Genomic DNA, 9307 nt, shown 5'->3' on the forward strand with positions numbered 1-9307 from the left:
CTCTAGCAACAAGGTATTATATTTTTATATATCTGCAGGTTTCCTCTCATCTTTTCAGCCTCTGTGGAGACCCCTGTTTAGGTAAAGTAAAAATAAAACTGCAAATGCTCAAAGCACAGGGACACGCCGTGTGGATTACCCAAGGGCAAGCTGCAAGCCGCCTGCCCGACAGGATGGAGGCCGTGACTCAAAGTCAGACCCGGTCAGGAGGTCTTCACTGCTCTGGGCGTAGCCGCCCTGCTTCCTCAGGAAGGGTGGAGGCTGCAGAGGAGGGCGGGCGGCCCCAGGCGGCTAATCCAGGGCCAGCCGGCTTGCTCCCCACGCCACTCCCAGGTGGGCTGGGGCAGCTTCAACACGGGCCCTGCTTCCAGGAGGGGCCAGGGTCCTCCTCTGGCGACTGGCACCCCAGTCCCTGGGGCATCCACATGCCCTCTGCCCAGACCCATGGCTGGGCTGGGCTGGCCCAGGAGAGGCCCTGCCGCATGTACTGAAGGGAATCAAAGCACGTGGGCCAGCTTTGCTCAGCAAAAGGGCCCCAGGGCAGCTTCTGACAGCCTAGCTCCTCACACGTCCCTTCGAGACACACAGGGGAGGGCCCCCTGGCTTCCGGCCTGAGGCGGACGCTGGGTGACTACGCCACCTCAGGCTGCAGTTCTCCATGCAGCCGTGGTTGGCTTCCTGGCAGGTGGGCAGTGGGGCTGCAGTAGAGGCGCAGAGACAGAGACACTTCCAAAGGGCTGCCCGCAGAACCGATGGATGGCTGCTAGCAGCAGTGAAAGGAGCACTCGTTGCAATAGCACGCGTGTGCGGGTGCTGGGCTAGGAATCGCATATGTATGCGACGCCCACACACGTGGTGCCATCACGATACCGAGCACCATGCTAAGGGCCTTCCGTGCCCCTCCTCGTCTAACGATGCCGTTCCAGGTGTTCACACATTCACTCCACACACACCAACTGTCTCACGCAGGACACCAGGGGCTGGGGACCCAGGGAGCAAGGAAACGGTTGGAGACAGGCCAGGACCCTGGGGACGAGATCACAGTGTGGAGAGGCTGCCTCAGAGACGTCAAACTAATGCCGAGGTCCCACACCGAGTCCAGCCGGCAAAACCCACAAGGCCCACAAGGCCCCCAGGCTGTGGGGAGGAGGGATTGACACTGGAGGGTGGCCATGGAGAGTAAGCAGGAATTTTCTGGGCAAAGGAAAGAGAAGGGGAGATTCTATATATCTATATCTATATCTATATCTAGAGAGAGAGAGAGAGAGAGAGAGTCTTCCATCCGCTTGTTCACTCCCCAGATGACTGCAATGGCCAGGACTGGGCCAGGCCAAAGCCAGGAGCTTCTTTCAGGTCTCCCAAGTGGGTGCAGGGGCCCAAGCACTTGGGCCAACTTCTGCTGCTTTCCCAGGCCCATTAGCAGGGAGCTGGATCGGAAATGCAGCAGCCGGGACATGAACGGGCACCCATGTTGGGTGCAGAGGTACCCGCTATGCCACAGTGCTGGCCCCAGAGAGCTGCATTTTTTTTTAAATTCATTTTTTTATTTCTTTATTTCTTTATTTGACAGATAGAGAGGAAGGTCTTCCTTCCATTGGTTCACCCCCAAAATGGCTGCTATGGCTGGAACTATGCTGGAACTACGCCGATCCCAAACCAGGAGCTTCCTCCTGGTCTCCCATGCAGGTGCAGGGCCCAAGCACTTGGGTCATCCTCCACTGCCTTCCTGGGCCACAGCAGAGAGCTGGACTGGAAGAGGAGGAACTGGGACTAGAACCCGGCGCCCACATGGAATGCGGTGCCGCAGGCGGAGGATTAGCCAAGTGAGCCACGCGCTGGTCCCAAGAGCTGCATTTCTTAAGATCTCCCCATCCTGGCGATCACAGCAGTGGTGCACATTTCCAGGCTCGGGTCACCTGCAGCACTGTCCTAACCACTGCAGGCGCAGATTGATTTAAGCCTCAGAACTCTAAGAAGCAGGCCTAATGATTCACCCCATTTCACAGGAAGGGGAACTGAAGTTCAGACATGTTGAGCAACTTGTCTGAGGCCACACAGGATCAGGAATTGGCCCCAGGTAGCCTGTATTCTTGCCCTCAGGAACCCCGAGTCCTGTCCCTGGCTCTCTGCCCGTCCTCCCGCTCACTCCCGACAGCAGGGTGAAGGCTGGGGTGAGGGCAGGAGGCCAGCCCAGCAGGTACCTAGCTCGAGGTGCACGGCGGGCCCGTTCCCAGCCAGGGCAGCATCGGGCACAGCGGGAGGTGCAGGCGGGCTGTTGTGGAACTCCCAGCGCTTCATCTGCAGCTGCTGCAGCCAGTACAGCATCACTTGCTTGGTGGCGGCCTGAGAAGCACAAGGATTAGTTGGCAAGGCCCTGCACCTGCAGAGCGGCCTCAGGTGTGGGGGGTGAGGGAGGTCACGGGAGGCTTCGGAATTCTCTCCTTCTCAGAAAAAAGGATCACTCGGGTGGGTGTCTACCTCCGAAATACCACGTGCTTCCTGGCCACAGAAGATAATCGGGTGAGCATCCTCAACCTCTCTGGGCCTCACAGAGTGGTTATGAGGCTGGAAAGTGATGAGGGAGGGGACGTGCCCGCAGGGTACCTGCCATACGGTAGGTGCTCAGAACCTGCTGGCTGGAGAGAGGAACCTGGAGGTGCTGAGAGAGGCAGGCCCTGGAACCACCACGCTCTTCCCTGCGTGGCAGCTCCAGGTCTCAGCTGTGTTCTGGGGGAGTTGGGGCAATCCTTCCCGCTTTGGGGATGCACTGAACACGGATAGGACTAGGGGCTGGGAAGCCCCATGCACACTATGACAATGTGGCGGGGCCTTCCGGGCTGTGGCGCTCCTGATAAGATAATGATCAACGCTGAACACTGGTGTCCCAGCAGTGGGTGGGCCAGGTAGCCACTTTCACTTTCACATCCTCTCATTCCCGGATCTTCCAAGAGGGGACGAGCCAGGAATAATAGATTCTTTGGACAGATGGCGAAACTAAGCTCTGAAGTGGCCCAGACACATGGCGGTAGAGTCGGCCCCAGAACCCGGGTCTCCCACGTCCAGACCTGAGCCTGGAGACTGTGGCTTCCAGAGAGCAGGCATGTGACGGGCTGCGGGCGGCTGCTGAAGACGGGCAGCTGGCCGGGTGTGTGTGTGTCGGGGTGAGTCCCCTGGAGCTGCCCACAAGCAAGGCCACAGGAGAGCAGCAGGCTCAGGCGGGCTCGGGCAGGCTCCTTCTCAGGATGTCCCCAGGCGAGGAGTGCCCTGGGCCTGCAGCCTGGCACGTGGTACCAGTAAGATCAGCCGGTGCCCACCAGCCTGTCTGCTCTTTCGTGCACTTTCCCTGGGGTGTCTCAGCCCCTCCCAGGGCTTCCCTAGGACATTATCGCTGATGGGCTCCAGACAGATCCCCCCCCCAACCCCTACTGGAAGAACCCCTCCCTCCCTTTTCCTGGGTGAGGGACTGGGCTAGGCACTGGAGCGGCTGTGGCGAGCTGTTCTCCTGGGATTTTAGCGGCTGGTGCAGGAGGCACACCTGGATGTGCCATGGGCTCTGCACCCCCCAGTTCTCTCCCACCAGGCACCACCCTCCAGGCAGTCATCAGACTTCTCTGCCCCGCCATCCCCAGCCACGGCCAGCTCGGCCGTCCAGCTTGGCCGTCAGCCTCTCCTGCTCACCTCCTGGCGGCCTTCCCGACTGTGCCTGCACGATAGCCTACTGGGCTTTCCAAACACTCAAATCTGCCAGCGCTTCCTGGCTTGAGGCTCTCACACTAGCCCACGGGACAAAGCCCAGCGCCCCCGGCCCCATCACTGCGGGCTCTGCTCTGCAGCTCCATCTTTGTCCCCGTCCCCCCCCCCCCCCCCCGGCTGCTGTGACTTGCCCGCACACTGGCAGCTGTCCCACGTCTTCCTATCCCTGCTCATGCTGCTCATGGGGCTCCTCGGCCTGGGGTACTCTTCTCCCTCCCATCATCAGAAACCTGTGTCTTCTTTCAAGCCTCCGTGCTCTCCTCCTCCAGGAGGCCCTTCTGGGTAGCTCCTCCCACTCGGCAGGATGACCCCTCTGTCACACTTCTCAGGTACGGACAGCACAGCATCTCCCTAGAACATGTCAGTGTGTGCACCAAGTGCCTGTCAGTCTCTTCCACCAGACTGTAAGCTGTCTGGGGGGACACAGATGGGGCTGACTTGGCCCCACACCCTAGGGCCTAGCATACAGCCACCCGCACACGTGTTCACCGGAAGAGTGAGTGACAGGTGACCTTGTGCACAGCGCTCACCCTGTGCAGGGACACACATGACCTCCAGAATGCCTTTCCTGGACTGAAATTCCTGGTTTCCAAGATTTTAGCTGAGCCTCTCAGCCTGGTAACCGGCCAACTCCAGTGGGTAAAGAGGAACCGAACCTGCGCCCAGTTAACTGGAGGTGGGAGTGGGGGTGGCAGAGGGGAGTGCTACTGCTTCGCCCAGTTTTCTCTGATGCCCACACAACTCTTACCCCAGGGGCTGGTGTTGTGGCGCAGGGGGTTAAGCCATTGCCTGTGAGTCCTGACTGCTCTGCCTGTGATCCGGCTGCCCAAGGCACCTGCGAAAGCAGCAGGAGAGGGCCCAGGTGCCTGGGCCTCTGCCGCCCTCGTGGGAGATCCAGACAGAGCTCCTGGCTCCTGGCTTTGGTCTGGCCCTGCCCTGGCCGTGTGGCCATTTGTGGAGTGAACCAGCAGATAGAAGATCTCTGTCTTTCTCTCTGCGTGTCACTCGTTCAAATACATAAATCTAAAAAACAAAAACAAAACAAAACAAAAACAAAACAAAACAAAACAAAATCTCTCAGTTGAGCTCTGTCTTTCCAACTAAGTTGTGGGACGTCTCCTCTTGCCAGGAATCCTCCGACCTTCGTTCCGTCACCCCCGTGCCCAAGTGTGTTAACAACACTTATTCAGTACTCACTAGTTTAGACATGTCTGGATGCACAATTTAGGCTCATCAGTCACACCTAAGTCTTATCCTCCCAAGCCCTGCCAACGTTTTCTCGGTATTCACTCCCCTTGGCCAAAACATCCAAGAAAAGTGAATCAGAATTTTGGCCTTGAGGGGACTGCAACTCTTGACCCTACTTCCGGCCCAGGTGGGAGCCTTGAGGTCAGCACACTGTTAGGACAGGTGTTGACACCGCACGAGGCGTAGGAGGACCGCGGGGCTCCAAGCGCCGCCTTGCGGGGACCACACCGCCCCGGGGAGCGTGACCTCGGACTGGGCACTGCATATCTCTGCGACCCAGACTTTCGATCCGGAAGGTGGAAACGTCATCCCTGCCTTGGGGGAACTCGCGGAGGAAACGCGGGCGACCGCGCTTGGGGAAGCACACGGTGCCCGGCCAGAGGCGGCCATCCCGGCCGGGGGACCACACACCCAGCCGAGCCCAGGGAGTGTACCTTCAGGGTGATAACCCGGCCGGGGGTCTTGATTTCAAAGGTCCCCTCTTCAGCGTCCGCCTTGCAGTCAAAGACCGCGCTGGAGAGGTCGATGCTGTCCAAGGGGTTGGCGTCCTGTGCGGTCCGCGAGTAATACAGGTGACACTTCCTCTCGTCGTAGTAGAACCAGCGGGATTTCCAGCCCCGGATGGGCCCCTTGCCGCCAAACTTACTCAAATACCCGCAGAGTCTCTTGGGGGCCGCCTCCAGGGGCCGGGCGCCGCCCTCGCGCTCCTCGGGAGGCGACCCCTCCGGGCCGCCGCCCGAGCCAGCCGGCTCCGCACACTCAGGGGTTGCGGAGTTGGACTCCGGGGCGTCCCCCCGCGCACCTTCCATCGCTGTTATCCGGAGCCCAAAGAACCACAAGGGTCCCGCCAGAGCAGCGCAGGGAAATCTCGGACACTTAGCCGGCACCTTGCTGGAGGGCAACACCTGGGCGGGGGGCGGAGCCTGGTGGACCCACCCGAGGCGACAGACGGACGCGATTGGCTGTGGAGCATGTTTCTCAGAGACCGCAAATCCGTGCTGGAGCGATGGCCACGCCCTCCCGCCACAAGCCCCGCCCAGGACCGCCTACTTCCGGCTTTTCCGCCGCACAGTCAGCCATGTTTGCTGGGGGCTGCCGTGGTGCGCGAGGTGGTACTTGGCTAGGTTAATCGTGGCGAGATGCTGGCAGAAATGCCTGCGATTGGCTGCACTGCCCTAGTAGCAGGTAGAGAGCCTTCTCGCGCCTCCTGGGTCGCCCGCCGTGCCCCTCCCGGTGTCGTGCCTGTCACCGTCGGACGGCTCCTGCCGGTCGCCGGGCTCGGAAGACCCGCTTCCGACTCCGCGCTGGCCGGGTGTCCAGTGGCTGCCTTTTCGCCGCGCGGTTCCTTCAGCGCCCGCCCTTGCAGTCCTGCTTGCCCTACCTCTGTCCCAGCTCGTGTTCGCCTTCCCCCGGAGCCGGCCGCGTTGCCTGGGGCGATGCCCAGGCCCTGCCGCCGCACAGCGCCCCTGCCTGTGCACCGCTCTCCAGGGGCTCCATTCCTTTCTGCCGTTTTTTAAGCGCCTCCTCTCACTGTGGCTTCTCCTCCGGGCCGTCCTTAATGAAGCCCCCCTGGACCCTCGGGGCTGCTGATGAGCCGCGGGGCGAGCGCCCTGGCGCCCATCTGCGTTCATTTCAGATTCTGACTTTGGCTGGCCATCACCCAGCCAAAGCCTCGCTCTTCTCTAAAAACGGGTTTAGTGGGAACACCTGCCGCTGCTTCCCCACCTCATCAGAGGGTATGCGCACTCACAGGGGCTGCTGGGATCTGTATTCCCCTGGGGTGCGGGAGTGGGGTTGCAATCAGGACGCGTTTCTCCTGAATGCTACATGAGATCATTTAATTTGTTATGATTTATTTTCTCATTCTACATAAACATTCCTCGTAACTAATTCTGTGTTCCTAGTTTGATATTTTTTCCAAGAAAGATCTCAATACTGTAAAGGTGGCTAGGTAGGTAGATATCAGCCTAGGGTTCCTCAGCTCTAGGAGAATGTGAAAGGGGCCCAAGGGGAAGGAAAGAAATAATTATTAAAGAAAATAAATGTTTGTGCAATGGAACGAGGAAACAAGCCTTGCGAGCCGACCAGCAGCCACACCTGAAGTGAGTGCTCTTGTTCTGTAACTGTCAGATGGGTTCAGCCCTCTCCTTGAGGGTAGCTCCAGAGACTTCCCCTGCCCTGCACCAAGGGGAATGTTAAGTCCCATCATACCGTGCGGGGAGGATTTTCAGGAGCTCCATATCCAGGAATCCCCCATCCACGTTTTCCCAGAGGAGGGAGGAGGGGAAGAAAAACGAGGGACCCCTACTCACGTCCCTAAAAGCTCCAGTTGGATGCATGCTGTGCTCCCAGTCTCTTCCGAGATGGCCGCCTGGTCTGTCAGGTGCATTCTCTCCATTAAACGATTGGCTCACGTCTGAATTCTTTCCTACAAGAACCCCAGAGCAAACCATCTCCAGCATCAATACCGTGTAAGTTCCATCTCTACAAAACCAGGATCCACACCTGTATACTTCTAGAGTTGTTAATTTTTATTTTCATGTGAGAGGCAGACACACAGGAGAGAGAGAGAGAGAAACACTCCCATCCACTGGTCCACTGGTTCACTCCAACAATGGCTGGGGCTGGATGAAGGCGGAAGCCAAGAACTGGGAACTGAATCCAGGTTTCCCACATGGGTGTTAGGAACCCAATTACTTTGTTTTAAAATTTTTAAAATTTATTTGACAGGCAGAGTTAGACAGTGAGAGAGAGAGAGAGAGACAGAGAGAAAGGTCTTCTTTCCATTGGTTCACCCCCCAAATGGCTGCCACAGCCGGCGCTGCGCTGATCCAAAGCCAGGAGCCAGGAGCTTCTTCCTGGTCTCCCATGCGGGTGCAGAAGCATCCTCCACTGCCTTCCCGGGCCACAGCAGAGAGCTGGGCTGGAAGTGTGGCTCAGACCCAACAACGCCCTGCAGGCTGACCATCCCCAGGGACCCCCTGGGCCTGCAGAAGAGCTCCCAAGGACAGCAGCCCTGTTTCAGTCACTCCCAAGCTGACAGATATACACACAGCTAGAGCCCCAGGAGTCGGCCATTAGACAAACCGCGTCGACTACTCTCGCCCTCTGTGTGACTGCATTGTAACCCTCGGTTGCTAATCGGGCTTGTAATTCTTGTCCTACTGTTTGCTGTAGCCTTGACCGAGACTAATTCGGATGACTGGACTTGAAGCAAAAGACTCCTGCCGACAGGATGCTTGGTTGCGGCTGGTTTCCACTGTGCCCCCTACAGCTAGCTCCGGAGAGGGTGCCCCTGCCACCCCGCTTTACTGTGCCCATTATTTCCAGGAGGGGACTGTCTCAGGAGTCTGTACTTAACAATGGAACTGCCAACAGCAAGGGCTGGGCCAGTCTCACCAAAAATATATTGTGGCATGCTCAGGGGGCTGTGTTAGATAAGTAGAGAAGCAGCCCATGTTAAGCTGCCGCAGCACTGGTCAGGATGGTGTGTACTGGGTACTGTCTGCTTTGCCGCCTTTTTGTTCCCAGTAGCTAAAGGAGAACAGTTGGTGGTCCCTGTACACCAAGACCAGGGGGACCAGAGAAAAAGCCTGCCACACCCATAAAAATTGGTGACTAGAAAGATAAAGACTGGCTCCCGGAGTGGATAATCCAGTACTAGCCATCCTGGGCAGAGGATGGCTCCTGGGGCTACCGTACCCCCATTTATATGTTAAACCACATCATTAGATTACAAGCCATAGTTAAAATTATAGCTAATAAAACTTCAATTGCTTTTTATGTGCTGGCTAAATAGATTACCCAAATGTGCAGTGCTGTTTATTAAAACTGCTTGGTTTTAGACTATTTATTTGCCTCTGAGGGAGGAGTTTGTGAAAAATTCAATCTTAGTAATTGCTGTTTACAAATAGATAATTCCAAGAAGGTCATAAAAGAGATCGCTGAGCAAATGAGAAAACATTGCCCACGTTCCTGTCCAAGCCAGGAGAGGCTGGAAGGAACCCTAGCAGCTGGTTTGGAGAATGGCTTCCATTACTTCCAGGAAAAAGGGTCCAAAGCCCTCACAGACACTGTAGTTTTAATGTTGGGGAGTTGCTTGATCCTTCACTGTCTGGCACCCCTGGTAATAAGATTGGCCTCCAGCTTCATTGAGGCTATGGTCAAGAAGAAAAACAGCTGGGGCCAGCATTGTGGCATAGCAGGTTAAGCTACCGTCTGCAGTGCTGGCCCATATGGGGGCTGGTTCGGGTCTCGGCTATGCTTCCAATCCATCTCCCTACTAATGTGCTTGGGAAAGCAGTGG

General features: G+C 57.4%; 1 protein-coding gene across 3 annotated transcripts in view; it reads right to left on the minus strand.

Moving 5' to 3' along the window:
- TBC1D2 (TBC1 domain family member 2) overlaps positions 1 to 6885 on the minus strand; it is a 53579-nt gene extending 46694 nt beyond the window's left edge. For all 3 annotated transcript variants that reach the window (XM_008262448.4, XM_070054862.1, XM_070054864.1), the window contains exons 1-2: positions 5436 to 6885; positions 2202 to 2343 (exon numbers count right to left, since the gene is read on the minus strand). In XM_008262448.4, the coding sequence (XP_008260670.4) occupies positions 2202 to 2343; positions 5436 to 5810 (517 nt within the window). In that variant the 5' untranslated portion in view covers positions 5811 to 6885. The remainder of the gene's footprint in view (positions 1 to 2201; positions 2344 to 5435) is intronic.
- Between the last annotated feature and the right edge of the window lie 2422 nt (positions 6886 to 9307).

Source organism: Oryctolagus cuniculus, chromosome 1 (genome assembly GCF_964237555.1).
Source record: "Oryctolagus cuniculus chromosome 1, mOryCun1.1, whole genome shotgun sequence".
In the NCBI taxonomy this organism is placed as follows: Eukaryota; Metazoa; Chordata; class Mammalia; order Lagomorpha; family Leporidae; genus Oryctolagus; species Oryctolagus cuniculus.